This window comes from Mustela lutreola, chromosome 15 (assembly GCF_030435805.1).
Source record: "Mustela lutreola isolate mMusLut2 chromosome 15, mMusLut2.pri, whole genome shotgun sequence".
In the NCBI taxonomy this organism is placed as follows: domain Eukaryota; kingdom Metazoa; phylum Chordata; class Mammalia; order Carnivora; family Mustelidae; genus Mustela; species Mustela lutreola.
In genome coordinates this window covers 18,466,193-18,488,955 of record NC_081304.1, presented here as the reverse complement: position 1 = coordinate 18,488,955, position 22,763 = coordinate 18,466,193, and the positions used below count along the sequence as shown (strand labels likewise).

General features: G+C 56.7%; 2 protein-coding genes across 8 annotated transcripts; one reads left to right on the top strand and one right to left on the bottom strand.

Moving 5' to 3' along the window:
- The first annotated feature begins 1,204 nt into the window (after positions 1-1,204).
- RUNDC3A (RUN domain containing 3A) lies at positions 1,205-10,305 on the top strand. Of its 5 annotated transcripts, none has more exons than XM_059148906.1 (11): positions 1,205-1,567; positions 5,274-5,389; positions 5,754-5,902; positions 6,090-6,175; positions 7,149-7,238; positions 7,339-7,419; positions 7,504-7,669; positions 7,759-7,916; positions 8,322-8,459; positions 8,585-8,691; positions 9,712-10,305. In XM_059148906.1, exons 1-11 carry the CDS (start codon positions 1,461-1,463, stop codon positions 9,852-9,854), a joined length of 1,341 nt encoding a protein of 446 aa, XP_059004889.1. In that variant the 5' UTR covers positions 1,205-1,460; the 3' UTR covers positions 9,855-10,305. The 5 variants fall into 5 exon arrangements, with proteins under 5 accessions (XP_059004889.1, XP_059004888.1, XP_059004887.1 ...); XM_059148905.1 differs by having other exon boundaries at positions 1,397-1,567; positions 5,769-5,902; XM_059148904.1 differs by having other exon boundaries at positions 1,397-1,567; positions 5,766-5,902.
- A 630-nt stretch (positions 10,306-10,935) lies between these two features.
- SLC25A39 (solute carrier family 25 member 39) lies at positions 10,936-16,020 on the bottom strand. Of its 3 annotated transcripts, none has more exons than XM_059148910.1 (12): positions 15,997-16,020; positions 14,243-14,342; positions 14,050-14,109; positions 13,879-13,923; positions 13,499-13,632; positions 13,070-13,137; positions 12,803-12,927; positions 12,445-12,618; positions 12,018-12,127; positions 11,722-11,803; positions 11,561-11,641; positions 10,936-11,469 (listed from the first exon to the last, which is right to left on the bottom strand). In XM_059148910.1, exons 2-12 carry the CDS (start codon positions 14,325-14,327, stop codon positions 11,354-11,356), a joined length of 1,080 nt encoding a protein of 359 aa, XP_059004893.1. In that variant the 5' UTR covers positions 14,328-14,342; positions 15,997-16,020; the 3' UTR covers positions 10,936-11,353. The 3 variants fall into 3 exon arrangements, with proteins under 3 accessions (XP_059004893.1, XP_059004892.1, XP_059004894.1); XM_059148909.1 differs by lacking the exon at positions 15,997-16,020 and adding an exon at positions 15,620-15,774; XM_059148911.1 differs by lacking the exon at positions 15,997-16,020 and adding an exon at positions 15,620-15,774 and having other exon boundaries at positions 13,499-13,608.
- Between the last annotated feature and the right edge of the window lie 6,743 nt (positions 16,021-22,763).

The following is a 22,763-nucleotide window of genomic DNA, read 5'->3' as shown; positions in this document are numbered from 1 at the left end:
ACTTTTTGCCCTACCCCCAGGGAGTCAGACCACGGTTGTGAACTTGTACAGTCCTTTCATCTCTTCTTCCTCTGATCGTGCCAACAGAGGTTCCCTGCCTGCTGATCATATTCAGATGTTGGTGCACATCTGAATCAATGTGGAGACATAAGACAATACGCTAGGAAAGAGGAGTAAATCTAGCATATGGGTAGAGTTGGTGATTAGGTATCAGCTGAGCCCTAGGATGGACATTTCTAAAGCCAGGTGGGGAAACTGGGTGGACCCCCTCTTAAACAACACAGAAAGATTTCTGTAGGAGCTGGGGATTTCAGTGTATGAAAGAGAACAGGTTGAGTAGAGGAATGGAGCAGGTGAGACCAGGGAAGAGAGAGCAACCGGGGGACAAGAAAGCCAGACCATGCATCCATCTCCTTCACCTCCCCCTAAAAGATGCAATCAGCTGTGGGGGCCCTCCTAGCCTTGCAGAGATTCAATGCAGCAATGCTGGCAGCCATGGGGTTAAACCTCAAGCCAGCTGCCCTGGGGTGATGTGAGGGGGTAGGACTCTGAGAGAAAGCAATGCCTTGGCACCACTATGGGTATGAGTCCTACTGCTGGGAACCGCCACAGAACCCAGGCCCGTAGCTGCCAGTCTGGTCTCCCTGTCCTGAGTGGTTCCAGGCCCTGGGCTCCTACAGCTTGTTCTGGATTCCCATCCCCCATCCCAGGAGCAGTTGAATCCATCCGTTGGTGCTGACAAGTCAAACACCAGATATGCAGTCTCTCCGACTACCCCTTGGCCTCCTAGGTTAGCGCACAGGGGCCACCTGCGCTCTCTGGACGTAGACCTGGCCCCGGCCTCGCTGAGATACACACACAGAACAGTTGGAGAGGCAGGGCTGGGATGAAGGTGAGGACCTCCTTTCTCCGGCCGCAGGAGGAAAACTGAGACACCACGGATCACAGGTCAGAAACAAGAGTTTCGTCGTCGGAACTCAGAGACGCGAGGCGAGGGGTCCCCCGCCCTAAGTGTGGGAGTGGAGAACAGGCCAGATGCCCCCTCTTTCTTCTTCCAATCGCTGCCTCTTCCGGGGACCCCCTCCGCCCTCCCTCGGGCCCCAGCCCCCACCCCCAAATTCTGCATCCTCTGCGGATTGGTGCCCGGCCTGCCAGGGGCGGGGACCGAGGGCCCTGACGTCACCGGCCGAGGGGGGCGGGCAGTTAAGGGAGGGGGTGACGGGCCCCGGCTCAGCACCTCGGAGAGCTCCCTCCCCGGCCTTGTTTTGCTCTGGAATCGCCGCCGGGGGAGGGTGCCAGGGGGCCGGGCAGCGGGAGCAGCGGCAGGGGGATGGCCGTGCAGGGATCGAGGGGCCCCGGCGGGCAGAGGGCCCAGCTGTGATCCGACGGGGGAGGGGGCCGGGGCGCCAGGCGGGGTGGGGGGGGGCAGCTGGTGGCGGCAGCAGTGGCCGCACATCTGGATGGAAGCGAGCTTTGTCCAGACCACCATGGCTCTGGGGCTGTCCTCCAAGAAAGCGTCTTCCCGCAATGTGGCCGTGGAACGTAGGAACCTGATCACCGTGTGCAGGTGGGCGCCGCTGGCGGGGGGGTGGTCAGGGAGAGGCGTCGGGGCGGGCTGCGGAGATACGGACTGAGCCTGCCGGCGGGAGGACGCACGGCAGCCGCGGATAAAAGGGAGGAAGCACAGAGTTAAGATAAGCGCGTCCACTGTCCCTCAGGCCCAGACCGGGAGGGGCTTTGGAGGTCTGGTCCCTACCCTTCTAGGCCAAGTCAAGGCCTATGCCCAGCCCGGGGCCTGGGGGGTGAGGGGTGTTTAATTGGCACTGCAGCTTCCTGTGAAAACCAGGAAGTGACATTGTGTGTGAGGGGGAGGGGTGGGATGGCTGGTTCCCTAGTTGGGGGCGGGGGCCGGGTGGGCAGGGAAGCACCGAGGAGTAGCAGCGTGAGCGCCCTCGCCCTCCAAGCGTACCCTGACTCCCATCCGTGTCAGACTGGCCTCTCTGGGGTGGGGCTTCCTGAGAGATTTTCCCATGCTCCAATCCAGGAGCAGAGATCGGTGCCCTCCTCCATCTCTGGGCAACTGCAGCCTGTGGCAGGGTCAACTGGGGAGGTGGGCAAAGCCCCCGAATCCACCCAGTGAGGAGTGAGGGGCATTGGGCCTGCCATGGGAAGGACTGAGGGTCTGACTGCAGAAGCCTGGGTCTCCCGGGTTCAAGGGAGGAGACTGGGAGGGCAGGGCCATTGGTCCCTGAGGGTGGAGCTGTCGCAGTGTTGGGAAAGATTCATCTGCTTTTTGGGGGGCCCAGGAAGTGATCCTTCACATCTCAGCCCTGCAGTGACTCACCCTCACTGCCCTGCCCTTAGCCACCAGTGGCCAGCTGCTCAGCCCCTGTCCCTCAGCTTCACCTGCCCTCCTCTCTCCCTCTAGGACCACTCCCCCCACCCCCTTCCCCCCACCAGCTGCCTTCCACCCCCTGACATGCCACCTCTGAGGGCAGGGTGCTCCAAGTGCAGGGCTCAGCTGCTTTGCCACCCCACCTGCCTACACACAGGCCTGGGCCCTGCTGCTTCCCCCAGGAATCAGCACTCACCTGATGCCCTGGCTCCTGCCTCCCATAGCTCCTTCCCAGGTTTCTGAGCACACGCCCAGCCATCCTGCCTCTGTCTCACACCATTATATCCTAGTCCCTAGAACGGTGCTATGCACATCAGACCTCTATAAAAATGCCTGGAACGAATAGAAGGAATGAGTGCAGCAATGGCCCACCCAGACCAGAGTACAGGCCAACGCTTCCATCCTCACCCCTCAAATCCTGCCAGTGTGGCATAAAACAAAGCTTTCTGCCTTTGGGGCCAGAGGATCCTAAGGTCAAGCTCTTACTTCTTCCATTATTAGCTGTGCAACCATGGGGAAGTTTCCTAACCACTCTGGGCCTTGGGTGTCTCATCTTCCCCACAGTAGAAGTAACAGCCATGCTGGAATAGTAACGGCATAATTCCGGTAGGAGCCTAGCCCAGTGCCTGGCATATGGAAATAGCCCGGCCCTGATGATGTCCTTTCTGTCCCTGAGAAGAAGATACTTCTTTCTCTTGCCTGCCTTCCCCAGTGTTGGGGAAGTGGGGATCTCCCTTTGGCATACCCCAGAGCACCAGAGGTTCTGGTGGATTGGAAGTGGGCTTAGAGCTTCCATGGGAGGGATAGTTTAGGAGGTGATTGGGGGCATGGTAAAGGCTCAGAAACCCCTTGGGCCTCTGCCACCTCATCGCCATCATGTGGTTCGCCTCCAGCTCCCAGAACAGTTCCCTTTAGCAGGCCAAGGGCTCCCCTGGGCCCTGGCCTCCCTGTCTCCATGGTAACCTGCAGCAGCCGCTGCACCTCCTAACAGGGAACACACCATGGGGCTCCCGGGGGCGATGGCCAGTTCTACAGCACCCCTGATGAGGGATGGCAGATGGCCGCCGTGCTGAAACCAGCCCCAGGCCCCCACTGAGGGCTGACCCAGATGACCAGAAAATACCATGATAGGGGGGTGGTGTGTGCTACACAATGAGGCCCAGCTAATGTCCCAAACACAGCCTCCTTCTGGCTGGGCCAACCTTCCCATGAATGGCCCTGCTCCTCGACACCCCTGCCCAATGGGCTATACACAGGCTCCTTCTCCCAGTCCTTCCTGGAGTCTGGGGCAGGTACTATTATTCCCGTTTGGGTCTCGGAGAGGTTAAATGACTTGTCCAAGGCCGCAAGGGTATCACAAGGGAACAGGATCTGAGCCCAGCAGTCTGCCTCCCCCCTACTACAACCCCACACTTGATCTGGCTCTGATTTCAGGCCCCGGACCAGCTCTAAGCCCAAAGAGAAGGGAGGGAGGTCGACTGCCTCCAGTCTGCCATTGGCCTGAGAGCCTTAGAGGCCAGTGCTAAGGGCCCGGAGCCTGCAGAGTGGAAGGCAGAGGAGGCAGGGGCTTCTCCCCGACCTCGGTGATTGTGACAGCCAGCAGGAGGCCCCAGGATGTAGCAGAAGGAGCAAGGGCTTTGGGGTCAGACATCCATACTTGACTCCTCACAAGCCCTGTGACTCTGAACAGATCAGTCAACCTCTTGAACCCTCAGTCACCTTATCTGTAACATGGGGAGGATGCTAAGAGGACCTACCCCAGAGCTGTTGTAAGGCTGGGTGAGGAGTACATGCTGTGCTTGGCACGTCACAGGGCTTGATAAGCTTCCGGGGGAAAGGGCAGTGCCAAGCAGCCCCCGTATCCCTGGGTACCCCACTTCAGCTCTGCCGCCCACAATAGGGCAATAATGGGAGGTTGGGAGCCTCCTCCTCTTTCCAGCCCCACCCACTGCAGCGGTGGCAGGTGGAGATCGCAGAGGGAGGGGCTGCAGAGGTAGCTGAGGCTCCAAGCAGGACTGCAGAGAGGGATAAGGGGTGCTGGTCTCCATCGCCTTCCTTTGTTCCCCTCCTCTCTGAGAAGCCAGGTGTCTGGGCCCCTAAAACCCCTCCCAGAGATTTGCTGCCAATGCCCCCTCCCACCCAGTGTGTGTGTCAGACCCATACCCTGCACACACACATGCACACACACACACACCCCGCCCCAGCCCAGCTCTGCACTGCCTGGTTCTGGGCAGCTGGTGTGTGGGCGACCAAGCTGGGAAGGAGAAGGGGGAAGGGGGGCATCCGTGTGCTAAGAGCCCACCTGGCCACCCCTGCAGGCCCACGCTCCATGTGCTCAGCTTCAACTCACATGCCCTGGCCCAACTGACCCCCCACCCCTGCCCAGGGAGGGACGGAAATTTGTTCCAGCAATAGCAGAAGATAGCTCCGGGCAGGGGTACAAGCCCACTTTCGAACGCCTAGCTGACCCCCAACACACACCCATCAAAAACGCAACCCCAAAGCAAGGGCAGGAAAGAAGGGGCTCTGGGACAGTCCCCTGACTCCAAGGGCCTCCTCGGCCTACCTACTATTCTTTCCTCTCTTGGACCTTACTCCTGAAGCTTCCTTTCTCTGGCTGTCAGCTCTCCTGTCACCTGTTTGTCCATCAGTCTCCCGCCTGCCACTCTATCACTCCCATGTCATAGCACCTCTGTGGTCACTGTGTGCCTCCCCTGCCTCTCGCCTCCCTTCCCTTGCCTCCCCACGTGACCTCCCTCTTCATGACCTCTCCTCTGCCCTTCTCTCCCTCTCTTCGCCCAACACCCCTCCTCTAAAAGTCCATTAGTCTGTCTTCTCACTGGACACGCCGCTGTCCCCTTTCCCGACCTCCTGCCAGGTTCTCTGTGAAAACGCTGCTGGAGAAATACACAGCGGAGCCCATCGATGACTCATCCGAGGAGTTTGTGAATTTTGCAGCCATCTTAGAGCAGATCCTCAGCCACCGCTTCAAAGGTGGGCCCAGCTCCCTGTCTCCCGTTGTCCAGCCCTCCCAGGCTTTAGCTTCCAGCCACCCGCTCTGATCTTTCCTGTGGTTTTCCCATCATTGATCCTGGCCCCAGTTCTGGCTGGGCCATGCACACAGCTGGGAAGAGGGGAGGGGTTCTTCTGGCCACATAGGTGGGTGCACACAAGCCCCATCAGTGGGCGTGCTGGTACATGCTAGCGTGCCTTCTGTGTACAGGTATGTGGGCGCATGTGTTTGGGATAGGAGCTCTGTGCAGGTGGGGCTGTTAATACTTAGCATGTGTGTGCCCCATTACACGGACCCTCTACAAACTCCCTGGTTTTGCTGAGCCCCCTCCCTGCCCTGGCTCAGCCTGTGCCCCAGCAGGTCCAGTGAGCTGGTTCAGCTCAGACGGGCAGCGGGGCTTCTGGGACTATATCCGGCTGGCCTGCAGCAAAGTGCCCAACAATTGTGTAAGCAGCATCGAGAACATGGAGAACATCAGCACAGCCCGAGCCAAGGTGAGGGGCCTTGATGGGCAGGGCCAGGCCAGCTGTTGCTTGCAGGGGATACAGGTGGGATTTGCCTGCTCCTTGTTCCTCAACTCTGCCTACAGTCACTGGGTGGAAGAGCCACAGGAGGTCTAGACCCAATGGTGCACTCCTGAGTCCCTTCAGGGCAACAAGTAAAGTTGAATGTGCTTTCCAGGGCCGGGCATGGATCCGGGTAGCACTGATGGAGAAACGAATGTCAGAATATATCACCACAGCTCTGCGGGACACCCGGACCACCAGGTCAGACCCTCTCCATCAGCTCAGACCACAAGTCCCAGTGTGCGAGCTCACGGCCTAACCATACTTGATCCTTAAGTTTCTGGAGCAAACTTCAGTCCCTGAACTACAACTCCCAGCATGCCCTGCTAGGCTCCCTCTCCCAGACTATCCTCTGGCTGAGGAGCTTACAGTCCCAGACAGCCTTTAGCATCACCACCATTTCTTCCAAGTCACATTCATTCTTCTCTAACACTCCACAGTACTGATCTCATGCACAGCTCTAACCTCAGCATGCCTCTGAACAAGCCTCAACTATGCATCATTTTATCTGTTGGACTCGTTCCATGACCTGTGACACAGAGCCCTGCCTACTTCCCAAACAGTGGCAGCAGTCTGTACTTGCCACCCGTGGACTAAAGTCCTGGTGTGCAGAGCCTGAGTCCCTGCACTGTGGGTTTGCAGAGAGATTGGGTCTCAGGGGCAGGGGTCACAGGCAGGATGGGTGTTTGCAACAGAGTACAGTCGGCAGTATGTGTCTCCACGCCCCACCCTGCCCCGCAACCCAGTGGTCACATACAACCTGATGGTTTTATTCCGTTCTATCTCTAGTCTGACCTCATATTTCAGAGTTCACATCAACACGTTTTTGAGCACCTTCTGTATGTCAAGCACTAACTATGAGAACTTGTTTCCTGACTGTATGGATCTGAATGGTCCCATAATTGGTGGGAAAGGGGTAGTTCAGAGGATCAAGGAGAGTATTCTCGGGGAACACACGTTCTAGTACACAGGAGACACAGTGGGCGCCACTCTGAGGGAGATCCACACTGAAGGGTGAGCAGGAGAGACATACCTCCTTCCTCTAGGAAAGGTTTGTAGTGAGCCAACAGGAGAAGTCCTGAGGGCTGGGGCCTCCCTGGGCGGATGAGGCTGCGGCACCGTCAGTCCCTCGATACCCAGCCTCCCCCCAACCCCCAACCCTCTACCCCCGCAGACGTTTCTATGACTCTGGAGCCATCATGCTGCGGGAGGAAGCCACCGTCCTCACCGGGATGCTGATCGGACTGAGCGCCATAGACTTCAGGTGGGGTCTCGGGGGCGGGGACGGATGGAGTTGAACCGAGGATGTCCACACTCCCATCCCGTCAAGCCCGCCCCCCACCCTGTGGTTCTCCCGCCCCCAGCTTCTGTCTCAAGGGCGAAGTGCTGGACGGGAAGACCCCCGTGGTGATCGATTACACACCCTACCTAAAGTTCACCCAGAGGTGAGCCGTGCGTGGGTGCGGGGCTGGGGGAGGGCGGGCAGGGGCAGGCAGGGCGGGCCGTGCCCACTGCGCCTTCCCCCCAAGCTACGACTACCTGACGGACGAGGAGGAGCGGCACAGCGCCGAGAGCAGTACGAGCGAGGACAACTCGCCCGAGCACCCGTACCTGCCGCTCGTCACCGACGAGGACAGCTGGTACAGCAAATGGCACAAGATGGAACAGAAGTTCCGCATCGTCTACGCGCAGAAGGTGCGTGCCGCGCGCCGGGGGAGCGGGGGCGGGCGGCGTCCGCGGGGACACCCGCGTCCCGCCGCCGGCGCTGAACCCGCGTCCCGCAGGGTTACCTGGAGGAGCTGGTGCGCCTGCGCGAGTCGCAACTGAAGGACCTGGAGGCGGAGAACCGGCGGCTGCAGCTGCAGCTGGAGGAGGCGGCGGCGCAGAACCAGCGCGAGAAGCGGGAGCTGGAAGGCGTGATCCTGGAGCTGCAGGAGCAGCTGTGAGCGCCGCCGCCGCCCAACCCCTGTCCTCCCCGCCCGCTCCCCACCCTCGCCGCGTCCTCGCCACCCCGACCACATCGCCCCCGCTTTCTTGATAACAGCAGCCAGCGCCACCCACCGCCAGCATCAAACCACTGATTAGATCAAACCTTCACCTCCACCCCAAGACCCCCTCCCCGGTGAACTAAATTGCCCTCAAAATAAGATCCAGCGACCCGACCCCTCCAAAACCGGCTCCCCACTTCCTCCATCAGCTAGCATGGCTGCAGAACGTTACTCAGACCTCATTTGTTGCTCAGAAACTGTGGACATGATGGCTTTCCCTCTTCAGCACCCCTTCAGCCCCTCTTTCCCCACTTCTGTGCCCTCTCCTAGTCAGGCCTGACCCCTCCTCCCCATCCCAGGACAGGTCTGATCCCCGGTGACCACGTTCCCCTGGCCCAGGGTTCCAAAGACCTCACCACGCCCCTGGTCAACCAATGGCCATCCCTGGGAACGCTCAGTGGGGCAGAGGGCACCAACAACCCCAAGCTGTACCGGAGGTAAGCCTCAGCGGGGCTCAGCTTGGGCCTCGGTGCAGGTCCTTACTGGGGAAGTGGGGCTGGTAGGGGGGCTGGGGACAGGCTGCAGGCCTCTGCCTGCACATCAGCCCTCTGCTCTGCTCCAGACACAGTTTCATGAGCACGGAGCCACTGTCAGCTGAAGCCAGCCTGAGCTCGGACTCCCAGCGCCTGGGAGAGGGCAAACGGGACGAGGAGCCCTGGGGCCCCATCGGTGAGCCCCCCAATCCAGCACCCAAAATCATTTCAAGAAGAGCTGAGGCCAGGCCATGGGGCCTGTGGTGACCCTGGCTGAGTCCCTCCTTCACTGAGCCCTTCCAGGGGAGCTTAGCATCGCATTTAAGAGCTTGCTTTGGGGTGTTGGGCAGACCCTGCTGCAAAGCCCAGGCAGCACCTCTTCCAGTTGTTCAAGCTCAGTCTCTGGTCCGGCACTTCACCTTGCCAAACCCTGCTCATCAGTAACACGGGGCTGCTGGTTAATCCCCAGTGTAGCATTGTTGGGGGCTCCGTGGCTCACAGGTTCCTGGGGAATTATTTGCCTAATTTACTCTTATCTCATGTGCTCTGTGAACCGCTTGCCTGACCCTTGTTTCCCCCTTTTCTTTGGCTGCCAGGAAGCTCAGAGCCAAATTAGTGGCTCCCTTCAAGCGAATGTCCGGGACTTCAACGCATGCATTTTGTGTTGCCCTCCCCTGGCTTCACCTTGGTTCCCTACCCTAGTTTTCCTGGGGCCTGGACTCCTGCCTTTTCTTTCCCAACACCACACTGTTCTGGATGACTTTAGATCTTCTTTGAGACAAGGCAGGCTGTGGACGTGGAACCCCACCACACTGTGTTTGTGATTGTCTGTGTGTCTGTCTCCCCCACCAGACTGTGAGCTCCGTGAGGGCAGGGACCGTGTCTCGTCCGTTCTCTGTATCCCCAGTGCTTGGAACGGAACAAGTGCTCACCGTGTGTTTAATAAACAGACAGAGAGGATGAACCTCAGGGGGAGACAGAGACATAAACTGACGATTACAATACAGTGTCCCGGCACTGGGCATGGCATGGCCAGCTGCTTACCCTGGTTTACTTGAAAATACCAAATGCTCCAGAAATGAGGAAAATCTCCAGGGGGAGTTGGGGGGGTGCTGACCTGAGGGCTACCCTTCCCTCACCTTCGCTTGCACTCCCCTTCCCCAGCTCACACACAGGCAGACCGGTTGGCTCAGCCTCACCCGCCCTCTCTCCTCAGGGAAGGACCCCACGCCCTCCATGCTGGGCCTCTGCGGCTCCCTGGCCTCCATCCCCAGCTGCAAGTCCCTGGCGAGCTTCAAATCCAACGAGTGCCTGGTGAGCGACAGTCCAGAGGGCAGCCCGGCACTGAGCCCCAGCTGAGGAGCGGCGTGGGCAGTGCTGGCCCCCCCTGCCAGGGATACAGGCACAGAGTCCCCCAATCCAGGCCACTCTTCCAGAGAACTTTGGCCACCCAGCCATGGGTCTCTTGCCAAAGGCACCCTTTGCTTCTTGCCCGTTTTAACTTTCTGCCCAAGGGAGCAGGAGCTGCAAAGGGAAGCTGCCTGGGCCAGGACACAGGGGCACCACAGGCTACGGGGTGCCCGGGGAAACCTCGTACCATTCTTCTGGGGACCCTGGCACCTGGCTGGCTTCCTACCGGACTCTTCTTCGCTCACCCCCACCGCCCTCCTCAGGAGCTGATGGCCCAACCTCAGCACCCCACCCCCCTGCCTCTCCAGTCTGACCCTGTGTATGCCCCAGAGTCACTCCGTCCTCAGCCCCAGGGCAGGGGCTCTGAGGGGATCCAGCAAATAAAAACCAGAAGACTGAGGGCAACTTTGTCTGTGGGGGGCTGGGACCGGGAGCTGTCCTAAGGTGGTGCAATTCAGTAGAGCCCATGCTGGGTCCGTAACCGGGGTGATGGTAGACCAGACACCACGGGTGTGCGCCCCACGGGAGCAAACTGGTCAGAACGATTGAGGAAGTTGGGGTGCTTTTGTCCTGTCCAGGGAAAGACCACAACATGTCGGTGCCCCATTCAACCTGACGCTCTTAGTAACTTGATTAGCCCCCAGCAGGGAAGACATTGAATAGCACGAGGGTGGGACAGAGGCAGCCAGCCCTGGAAGGGCCCTGTTCTCTGAGACTTTCCTCATCCTGAGGGATTCAGCTTTGGCCCAGAGTTGCACCCCCAGTGAAGCATCCGCCCTCTGCTGTCACTTGGAGGGTATCCGTGGGGAGAGGTCTTGCCACCCTCCCCCGTGGCTCTAACACTACCCGTCACCCCCTCAACTCTGGGTCCTCACCCTGACCCAGCTCTAAGTTGGCAGGGTGTCCTCTCTGTGGATACCCTGGGTCGTCAGAGCCAACCTCTGGGTCCCTTCCAGGCCTCCTCTGTGCAAACCACTCACCAAGTCCTCCTCCTCCCGACCCCTCCCCACCCCGCAGTCACAGGCGCTAGTGAGAGGTTCATCGTCTTTAGATTCAAGGAATTCACAGGGACGGGGGGGGGCAGACTACACCAGGCCCAGGGTTTGGTGGCTCCCAGGAGCAGACCCCCGCTACAGCAAACACACAGGGAAACGGTGGCAAGGGAGGGGACAGATAGCAGATTTGGTCTTGAACTTGGGGTAGGGGTGGTGGTGGTGGAAAAGTGATTATCCTTGGGGCTTGGGAATGAGAAACAGCAGGAATAAAGCTGTTTTTGGGAAGGGGCGTGGGCAGGCCTCGTGGGGCAAGCCCCTACCCCTAGGACTCGTAGTTGAGGGGGATGGGAAATGAGGCCCCTCCCCTCAGTGCTGAGGACAAGGCACTTGGCTCAGTCTCCTTCGGCACCCCCCAGCCACAGAAGAGATGGGGTCCTTGTCCCCCAGCTCCTTCTAAGAGCCCAGAGGCTGTTCTCTGTTGAGCTTCTGGAAGAAGCCTTTGCCAAACTCGTAGGTGCTGATCATGATGGCACAGGAGGGAGCAGCCTTGATGATCCTTGGGAGAAAGCCTGCAAAGGGAGTGGGGGTTAGGGTCAGAGGTCAGGACCCCAGGGGGCCCCAATCCTTCCTGAGCTTGGACACATACACACACACACTCACCTGCAAATAGGCCCCTGGTGCCCGACTCAGCCCGGATCCTCCGCAGCAACAGCCACGTGGAGTCGGCGCGTGGGGGCGTCACTGCAAACATGAGGCACAGCCAGGTCAGGACCCCGCCTGGGTCCCCACCCGCACAGCCCCGCACCAGCCAGAACCTTCACCTCTCACAGCCTCCACTGCTCCCAGTGCGACCTGGCGCTGAGTCTTCACCACGTCAAAGGGTAGAGTCAGGATGGCCGCCACCTGGTGGGGTGGGGAGAGGGCTGGTCTCGGGTCCCAGGACCCCCTCCCTCGTGTCCAGCCGAGCTCTGCCAGCCTTAGCTAGGGCTTCACTAGGCAGGGTGAGCTTGCTCCTCAAGAGGGAGCTACCCAAGCCCGTCTCCCTGGAGCGCCTCCCACAACTCTCGGGCCTCCCAAGGCCACACGCACTGGCCTTGTCTGGGCCCAATCAACTCACCGTCCCTGAGATGCCGCCAGCCACGAAGCTGATGCCCACAGATGGCTGGTCTTTTGGTCTGAGCCCACTCAACCAGCTCTTCACCAACTCATAGTTGAACCAGTACAGGGCTTGGGGATGTTGGGAAACACTCATTAGAGTCAGGAAGGGCAGCAGGGTGGCCTCAAACCTCCCATTTTTCACCCCCGCACAATGCAACGAGCCCTTCCTCTGGAGAATGAGGACTGTCTGTGGCGGACCAGTTTCTGTGACAGATCCTCCGTGAGAATTTTCTCCTGGAAACCTGGGTGACTACCCCACCCGCTGAACCCATTTCACAGATGAGATATTCAAGGTCCAGAAAAGCAACTTCAAAGTCACCACACTGTAGACCACCTGTATGTCATCCAGAGGCTCCCTTACCCCACCCCCCGCATCCAACTCCTACCTGAAAAGGGCACATCCCGAAGGGCAGTGGGGCCCCAGCCTAGCCACAGTGAGCGCCAGCCACCCTGGGCCATGGCAGCTCGGACACAGGATCCCAGCTCCCGGTAGGACACGTGCTGAGCCTGCAGCTTTGTCCGCACCAGCTCCAAGGGGCTGATCACAGTCACAGTGCCCACTGCAGGGGAACAGTACGGAGGGGTCAGCTCACAGGGCCTGATAGACACCGCCTCTCCCGGGATCTAGGGGCCCAAGAGATCCCTCCATCCCTAAGCTGCCAGACACTAGAGCTGGAAGCCCGCACCGGGCTCCGGCAGAGCTGGGGGTCAGAGAGAGATCAAGGGCCCCCGGGCTGTGCTCACAGCGGGCTAGTGCGCCAGCCACCATGGGGGCGTAGAGATCAGAAGTCAGGGCTCGACCACAAAGGAAGGTCTTGAGTTGGTCATACGCGGTGAAGTAGATGGCAGTGGCCGGTACAGTCATAACCCTGGGAGCGTGAACAGACGTTAGCTGAGACTCCCAAAGGCTCCCAACCTTCCAGGCGCCCCCACCCCAGCCACCATGACAGGAGAGTAAAGGATCAGAGCAGGAGAGCAGGGAAAAGCAATGTGCGGGACTGGGAGACTCACAAGGTGGCTGGGAGGCCGCTCCACAGGGTCCTGGTACCCTCGTGTCTCACGATCTTCACAAAGGCGTCCTGGCCGCACAGACACCAGCCCACAAGGAGGGAGGAGGAATGCGAATGAGCCCTGTGATGGGGCCCACCTGGACTGGGCCCCAGCCTGATGCCCTCACCTCCGCCCGCAGCCCTGGGTCCTGCTGGGAGGCGAGAGCCCCTCAGGCCAGCACACGTGCAATCACCCATTTAGCTCCCAACAGACTCCCGCTCACCCTTCAAACCACAGAGAGGTACCACCTCCACCGGAGAGCCCTTCCCAAGCTGCCCCGGCTACTGCTACTTGCTTTTCACCACCCACTCCTCCTTGGGTCTCCCACCCGACCGAAATGAATCCCTCCAGAGCACTCAGATTCAAGGCGGGGGCCCAGCCGCTCCTCACCACGGTGCCGGTGAAGCGGGTGGGGTCCTGAAACCAGGTGGCACAGCGGGCACCGTTCGGGCACAGGTAGAGGGGCTCCAAGACCCCGTTGCAGTACAGGAGGCACTTCCCTGTGGATCGGAGAGAGGAGGGCACTGGGGAAGGGAAGAGGGTATTAGGAGGACACTGCCCTGGGACCCCGCAGGGAGGGGGGTGAGTCCCATCCCTTGGAGGCCAGCACAGGCCATGGTCTCCAGGTGAACATTCTTGTTCAGGACACAGGGCTCGCTGGTAGGACCTGGAAGTGTGTGGTAGGGCTGTGAGCACTCAGGTCCCCTGGGGAGACTGGGCCACTCTATGCCCTGGACTTTCACAAGCTCCCTATGGTTTGGGGAACTCACATTTCACGTAGGGGAGGCTCCAGAGTCTGGAGGGAGGCATCAGCTCTAAAACACAAGACAGTCCCTTAAGTCAGAAGGGCCCCCCCCCCTCCGACCTGTCCCAGGGACCCCATCTCTGGGAGATCTTGGTTTTGCCCAGGCCCCTTCTGGGCTCCAAGTCTAGGCACTCACCGCTGGCCATCGAGGGGCGCTGAGACTGCAGGCGAACTTTCACCACGTCCAGGGGCGTCACTGGAGAAGAAGGGCAGGTCTGAAGGCTCCTTTCAGGACCCCACCGTTGACCCCTACCCCAGGACCAAGTCGCCTCCAATCTCTGGCCTGTCCCAGTCCCCAGCTGTCCCCTTCCCACCTCCCCAGATCTTACTGAAAAGGGAGGTGACCACAGCCCCAGTGCCCGAGGCCACCATTTGTTGGAGGGGGCTAATGCCCCCAGGGTCCTGGTCAGCCATCTTGTAGCTTCAATTCTGAAAAACAAACAAGTCCATTGGAACCGCCACTCACAAAACAAAAACCAGTGGGAAGGGGAGACACGAGGCAGGGGCACTTTGGGATCTGACACAGCCCTTTACCTGAATTCACACACTAAATATGAACTCAGACAATCCTCACAATTACCTTTTATTTTTATTTTTGAAGACTTTATTTATTTGAGAGAAAGAACAGCACCAGTGGGGAGGAAAGTGAGAACCAGGATCAGGGAGCCCAATCGGGGCAGGATCCCAGGACCCTGGAATCATGACCTGAGCGGAAGGCAGAAGTTTAACAGACTTAGCCACCCAGATACCCTCACAATTACATTTTATTTATTTATTTATTTAAAAAAATTTTTATTTATTTGACAGACAGAGATCACAAGTAGGCAGAGAGGCAAGCAGAGAGAGGAATAAGCAGGCTCCCTGCGGAGCAGAGAGCCCGATGTGGGGCTCGATCCCAGGACCCTGGGACCATGATCTGAGCCGAAGGCAGAGGCTTTAACCCACTGAGCCACCCAGGCACCCCCACAATTACATTTTAAAGCAATTCAGTCAGCTCTACTTTGCCAGTGGAGAAACAGATTCAGAGAGGTGAAACGACCTGAACAAGGTCACTCTGGGAGCAGACAGGAAGGAAACTTGGGTAGTTACTCATTACTTAAGAAACAACAACGGTCCACTGTCATTCCCCCTTGTGAGTAACACGGAATTACTGTGCCCCCTCATTGGGGAAGGCGCCCCGTCTGGCCCTGAGAACCCAAAGATCGATCAAACGCCTGAGCCCCCTCCTCAGCCCTCGACTCCCGAGGCGGGCACTTCTGTGCCCCGTCACCGGGAGTGGAAGGTGGGGCAGAGCGATGGGGGAAACATGTAAACAAATCTGATGGCCGCGAAAAGACCGTCCGCTCTCGGAACTGAAGGCTGGGTTCCCGGCCCTCCCTCCCGTACCCTCCCGAGGCCGGAAGGGCCAGTCCCTCAGGCCTGGATGGGAAGGGCAATCTCTCTCTGCTCTCTCTCCCCAAGACAGAGGCCGGAGGTTCGACCAAGAGAGCGGGAAGAAGGTGTGCGAAGACAGGATCTCCCCTTGCTCCTCGGAGCAACCCCGTCTCCGCGCGCAGCGGACGCCGGATGGGACGACCAGATCTGCCTGACGTCTGGAGAGTCCGGGACCCCAGCCCAACCCCGGGTCAGGTTCCCCGGGACCTCCGGAGGCCCATCTCCGCCCCCGCTCCCTGCCAGGCCCTTAACCCCGGTCCTGCTCTGCCCACCTGACTCCAGGCCAGTGCTCGCGCTGCACGGCGCCCGGGGCCCAGCGGGCCCATGGCGGCTCCGCGGCCGGTGTGCGGTCCGCGCGCGCTCGCCCCGCACCAAGGCCGTCGCTGATGGCTCCCAAGCCCGCCCCGCCCCCAGGACCGCGCCACGAGGCTCCGCCCTCCATCGGCCGACCAGCTACATGCCCGGAGTTCCATCGGCCCCGCCCACCAGCCGCAGCTCTCGGACCCGCCGCGCCCCACTCCCAGCGCTGCCGCTGCGCCGCGGGTACCCGGCCGGGCCAGCGCTCCAAGCAAGGTCATGGTTCTCCACTTTGCGCGTGACCGGCGGTAGCACCGCAGTTAACTGTGTATTCTCACAAACTCCATCCCACCAGTGCCCTGGCCGAGCGTTGTCCCGGGAGTCCGGGCGCTCCCCTTATCTTGCCGGGCCAGCGTGGGTAACGCGCTCTCCGCCTCTTCCTCAGCGTCCTCATCTGCGAGAAGGCAGGGATTTGAATCAGTTCTTCCAAGGCCACGGGGATATCAAATAGCGATGACAAATAGTTACTCGCCAGGCTCCTTGCTGAGGCTTTACAACATAATGGCGACCTACCAAACAGGAATTAGCGTTATCCCCATTTTACAGGTGATCCACTGAGGCGCATCCAAAACCAGTCGGCAGACCGCTGGGTCCCGTGCGCCCGTGGGCGCTGGGATTAGACGAGGTGCGACTCGGGCCAGCCAGGCTGGGGCAGGGAGAAGGTTGGCCCGGGAGCCAGGAAGCCAGGAAGCCCGGGGTCAGCCGGACTCAACTTAGTCCCACCACCGCGTGACCTTGGGCAAGTGACACCACCATTCTGGGCCTCGGGTTCCTCCTTCGCACAGTGAGAGGACTGAGTACGGAAGAAGGGGTCTGACATTTTTTCCGTTGGTTACTCTCACAACATTACTTCTATGCCCCCAAACTTTTAGAAATATTATTATTTGGTTCGTTTTTACAGAAGATGAAACTGAGGCTCGAAGTTTTAGTGTCTGTAGTTCGAACCTTCCAGGTACTTTACCCTGCACCAGGCTGCCTCCCTGGGCGACAGGTGGGCTTAAATACTGCGCTGGCGTCTCTGATCGCGCTTCTCAGGGAGACAAATCTGTCTCCCATGCAAGCCCCGCACCAGAAAGCCCGCCACCTGCCTCGCCTTTAAAACTTTTGTGCGGTCCTAATTATTTGTCCGAACACAGAAAAACGAACACGGCGTGCGAGCCTGCACCTTTAAGAAGGGAGAGCGTGACTTTGACGTCACCAGGTTCTCGGGCTTAAGTCGCCCAGCCATTCAGCGCCCGCGAGGTTTGCACATGGATTCTAAGGGGCCAACCATCAGCTTTCCCTGAAACTGGCTTTCCGGCTCTGAGAGGCTTGGCAGCCCAAGTTCGGGGGCGGGAGAGTGCAAACAGTAACCGGTGAAGGGGCTGCTGGTCGAAAGGGCAGGACAGAAGGTGCCCTTTGCATTCCCTTTCCCCCATCCAGTGGAGGTCTGAAATTACACAAAATCATTTTATCAACTGTATGTTAATGCCATAACCCAGTTTCTATTTCGGTCTTTCATAGCCTCAAAGTTAGGGCTTACCTGAACAGTCCCCAGCCCACAGCCACTCTCCCCATTTTACAGAGGAGGAAACTAAGGGTCAAAGGCATAGTGATTCCTAGTGTATAACGGAACCAAGACTTCTCCTGTGCAATCTCCGTTTTATCAATGAGAAAATGGAGGCCTAAGAGATCAATCGCACCAAGGTCACTGAAATGAAAGAGCCAGAATTCAAACCCAAAATTGCCTGAGTCTGGAGGAGCTTCCACCAACCCCATGCTCAGCCTGGGTTCTCTGCTGGCCTGTGAAGTTTTTATCGAGCCGAGCCGCAGGCTTCAAGAACTCCAAGAATACAGCCCATAGGGCAACAGCCCTTGTCTGCCTCAAGGTCAAGCCGCTGGAAGGCAGAGACCTGGCTGTTTCCTGCAGGAGCTGAGCGACCTTTAGCAAATGTCTTACCTCCTCGAAGCCCGAGTTTCCCCCTTTATAAAATGAGCTGATGGGGATAATAATGCACCCACCTAACAGGAATTGTTTGAGAATTCAATTAGTTAGTAGCTGTAATGTGTTTGGACCCTTGTCTATCATGTGGCAAACACTCAATGACTATTATTATTATTGCTGTCATCATTATTATTGATTCCCCCCCAACACCAACACCAACACTTGAACTGTATCACAGAAAGTTCTGGAAAGGCCCTTTAGAGAACCAGGTTCTGGTCCTACCTCTGACTCCAAAACAGGCACAGAGAGTAATAATTCCCTTCACCCCTTCCTGCCCTGTAAAGTAGAGGTCAGGAACCAGGTCTGGTGATCTCTGAGCCTCAGTCCCCACCCCCTCCACAGCAGAATAAGGGGCTTGCATTCCATTTCTGGTTTTCTTCTTGTGATAGGATGCTTTTGAGATTTGTTGCTACACCTCAGTTTCCTTATCTGCAAATAATCCCGCCCAATTTACAAACTCCTAACTAAACTGGTCTGTGAAAGCCCTGTCAAGAGTTGACAAATGAGGGGCGTCTGGGTGGCTCAGTGGGTTAAAGCCTCTGCCTTCAGCTCAGGTCATGATTCCAGAGTCCTGCGATCAAGTCCCACATCGGGCTCTCTGCTCCGTGGGGAACTTGCTACCCCCTCTCTCTTTCTGCCTGCCTCTCTGCCTACTTATGATCTCTGTCTGTCAAATAAATAAATAAAATCTTTTTTTTTTTTTTTTTTTAAAAAGAGTTGACAAATGGTTCTGTGGTCCCATCAGGACCCCAGAGATGATCAGATCACAGTCCCTGCTTCTGCCACAGAGGAATGCCTTGAGGCATCACTGGTTCGACCAAAGCCCATCGTGGCAGCCATCTGGGCAGGTAGGAGAGGTGATCTTTGGGCAATGAAGCACCGCTGGAGCCGGTGGCTGTCTCTCCCAAGGATGGTCATGGCGGCTGCAGGCGAGAGCAGCAGCCTTGAGATGCCCAAGCCTGGACACCTGAGGAGGAAACAGCCACTGTCTTGGCTCACTTGGCCATGGTTCATCCTGTGGCCATCACTGGCCTCCTCATCAGATGGAAAAACAGAAACGCCTTTCAATCGTAAAAGGGGAGAAAACAGTACCAGCCCCAGGAGCTGTTGTGGGGATGGATGGACAAGTCCTTGACTGACACTGAAGGAGGGACAGACACGGAAGGTAATTTATTGTGAGACTGAATTCTTCCCCAGCAAGCCCAGCGGCAGGACGTGTCCTCCCCAACCCCACTCCCAGCTTGCATACCCAGGGCCTAGAAAGACATGTGTGGGGTTCAAGTAGGGCTTAGGTTCCTCTCGTGGACCCCACCTGCACCTGTGAGTTCACGGCCAGCGCTGTTCCCACCTGGAGTTGCCTTCCTGGAGGCCGGCCCCACAGCAGCAGGCCCAGTGAGCTGCAGAGGAGAAATCCAAACTCCCGGCCTAGAGCTAAATGCCAAGTCAGATTTTTTTTTTAGATATATATATATATTTATTTATTTGTCAGAGAGAGAGAGAGCGCGCACAAGGAGGCAGAGTGGCAGACAGAGGTGGAGAGAGAAGCAGGCTTCCTGCCGAGCAAGGGAGCAAGGAGTCCAATAGAGGACTTATCCCAGGACCCTGGGTTCATGACCTCAGCAGAAGGCAGCGGCTTAACTGACTGAGCCACCCTGGCCTCCCTCAAGTCAGATTTTTGATGGGACCTTGAGGGCCGGGAGGCGTGGGTGAGTTACAGAAAACTTTATTGGGCCAACTGGAGAAAACGTAATAAGGCCTATAGATCTTACGTCATCAAGGTTAACTTTCTTGAGTGTGATCACCAGACTGTGGTTTTGCTAGAAAATGTCCTTGTTCTTAGGAAATGCACACTAAAGTGTTTAGGGCTGAGTGGCTGCAACTTAGTCTCAAACGGTTAGGCAAAATAGAGAGAGATACAGCCAATGTAGCAAAATGTGAACAATGCGTGAATCAGGGTGAAGGTTATATGGGTGCTCATTGTACCACTCTTGCAATTTGTCTGAAATTTTTAGTTTTCAAAAACAAAAAGTTGGAAAAAAAAGTTGGGGGGAAAGAAAATTTTCCCTCTGAAATACTTAAAGAACCAGAAAGCAACAAAGTTGTTTTTTGTTTTTTTTTGAAGGTTAAAAAGATACCCATAATAGCTAGGATCAAACCACTTGGGAAGGGACATCTCTACTCACCAACCCTCTCCCCCCCACCCCACCTCCCCACCCCAGGCCTGAGAGGGTGGGTTGGGGAGTTTCTGAACACCGAAGGCTTCATTGAGGGGACGCTGGATGTGGTCTGAGGAGGCGGCCCCCAGAAAGGAAGGGTCCTGACTAAGACCTTCCAGAATTGTCTCCCTCCACTCCCACTCCCAGCCTGACTCCCAGAGCTCTGGGCCGGGCTCATTCCTGCTCTGCTCAGGGAATGTAGGTTCGTCTACTTCCGTGGAAGGCAGATTTGGCTGTAACTATGAAAATTCCACATGCCCAAACCCTGTGAGCCAGCCAGGCCACTTCTAAGAATTCCTCTGCTGCCGGGCTTCCGCAGGTGTGAAATGACACCCCAACTCTGCAGTCCTTGTAGCCTTGTTTGTAACAGCGGAATGCCATCCAGAGGGACCTGAGTGACAGTACGTCTACACGACAATCACCACCCAGTCTGGAAAGAGACGCAGAGTTCCACATTATGATATAAAACAGTCTCAAAGACAGAGTTAAATTAAAAAGCTGGGAGCTGGTGCCAGCTCCTAGTTTTCGACCAGAGCGCTACCGCCCCCTAGAGGACATCTTGTAAATGTAGGAGGCCAGTCTGTAGTTGTCACAAGACTGGGGCCCCTGGCGTTTGACAGATGGCAGGCCAGGGATGCTAAATGTCCTTTAAAGTATAGGACACCCTGACACAACAAAAAATTGTCTCGCACGCCACTCAGTTTTCCTTTGTCTTTCTAGCCAGCCACATACATTAGAAACACGTTCATAATTATCTGACCCGGAGGCTAGCTCTCTATCCCAGCCACAGCTTTTTAAAAAAAAAATTGTGGGTTTTTTTTTTTTTTTTTTTTTTTTAGGATTTTATTTATTTATTCGACACAGAGAGAGAGAGATCACAAGTAGGCAGAGAGGCAGGCAGAGAGAGGGGAAGGGAAGCAGGCTCCCCACTGAGCAGAGAGCCCGATGTGGGGCTCGATCCCAGGACCTCGGGATCATGACCCAAGCTGAAGGCAGAGGCTTTAACCCACTGAGCCACCCAGGTGCCCCTAAAAAAATTGTTTTAAAATAATTGAATTTCTCAGAAATAAAACCACCATGCAATTCTACAGAAGATTTGACTTTGTCTCCGTTCGAACTTCATCAAAGATAATTCACCGTTTTGGAAAATCTTTTCTCGGTGGCCTCCTGGTCCATGTGAGCTGAATTGCTAACACGACACTCCAGCACTGAGCCAAGATGGCGACATTCATGGTTCTCCAGTGTCAGTGAGTCGTGGGCACTTGCAAGCTCCTATTCTCTCATGGGATCAAGCCTGAGCTTTCACATATAGAAATGCATATTATTTTATTATAAATTCCTTTCTTTTTACTTTTCCTCTATAGCCCACTCTGAATTGTCTATAAATGTCTAAAAACACTGTGCATAGGAAAATTATATTATCTTTGAATTTCTTTTCTGAAGATTTGTTAGGATACAACACATATGTGACCAAAATGCAGACTTCGGATCAGATTCGACTGAGAACCTCAGAAAGGACCATGAGCTCACTAGGCACAGCCCAGTCCCTTGTAGTAACATGGCCTTCTGGGGGAGGGGGGGCTTCTGCTTCTCAGAGCCACCAGTGCTATCTGGAGAATGTTGGCCACAGGACCAGCAAGGCCCCGTCAGAGCTGAGCGCCAGTCACTGGGGGCCAAAAGGAGGAGGAGCTGGTCCAGCGGGGCCTGGACCAAAGGGCTGGCTGGCGTGCATCCCCCGCCCTTTTTTTTCCTTTAATTTACTGAGTCTTTCTCTCTCTCTTTTTTTTCTTTTTAGCAATTTTTGAGTGTTTTGTGCCAAATACTGTTGTAGGCACTAGGAGACAGCAGGGAACGAGTCACATAAGGTCCCTGCTGCAAGAGACACAAACAAATGAGTACATAAGACAGTGGCAGACAGGGAGAACATCCCTGCAAGCAAGACAACAGGTCATGTGACAGAGGGGGCCTGAACTTGGCCCAGAGACCACCCGGGAGAACTAGGGGGTCGGGAGCACCCATTGGGAGTTGCTGAGGGAGGCTGGAGCGGGTTGGGATGAAAGGAAGTGCCCAGATGGGGGCCAGGGATGTCCTAGTAACTTCCAGGGGAAGAATATTGTGATGGGCACAAACACAGGCTCCGGGTCCAACTGGATTCAAATTCTGGCTTCACCCCTTCCCAGCTCCATGGCCTTAGATATTTGCTGAACCTCTATGGGTCTGTCTTCCTTCACTGTAAGGCAGGGATCAAACTGTAGCTACTTGGGGCGGTTACGTTAAAGATTAAAGGGGAACCTCGTACAAAACCTGGCATAATGGAAACTTTTGAGAAAACATTAGCAGGACCCAGTTCTTAATTTTTTTTTAAGATTTTATCTATTTATTTGAGGGGCACCTGGGTGGCTCAGTGGGTTCAGCCTCTGCCTTTGGCTCAGGTCATGATCTCAGGGTCCTGGGATTGAGTCCCGCATTGGGCTCTTTGCTCAGCAGGGAGCCTGCTTCTTCCTCTCTCTCTCTCTCTCTGCCTGCCTCTCTGCCTACTTGTGATCTCTCTGTGTGTCAAATAAGTAAGTTAGAAATCTTAAAAAAGCAAGATTTTATCTATTTATTTGAGAGAGAGAGAGAGAGAAAGCAAGTGCACAGCCAGAGGGAGTGGTGAAGGGAGACAGACAAACCGACTCCTCTAACCCAGGACCTGAGATCAAGACCTAAACTGAAGGCAGATGCTTAACCAACTCAGCCACCCAGGTGCCCCAGGACCCACCTCTTTAAAACACTGAAATCAAGTACACCCCCGACCATCCGGGCATTAAAGATTGAGTCAAAGTCCCCGGAAGCGCGCATGCGTACAGATTTCTCTGC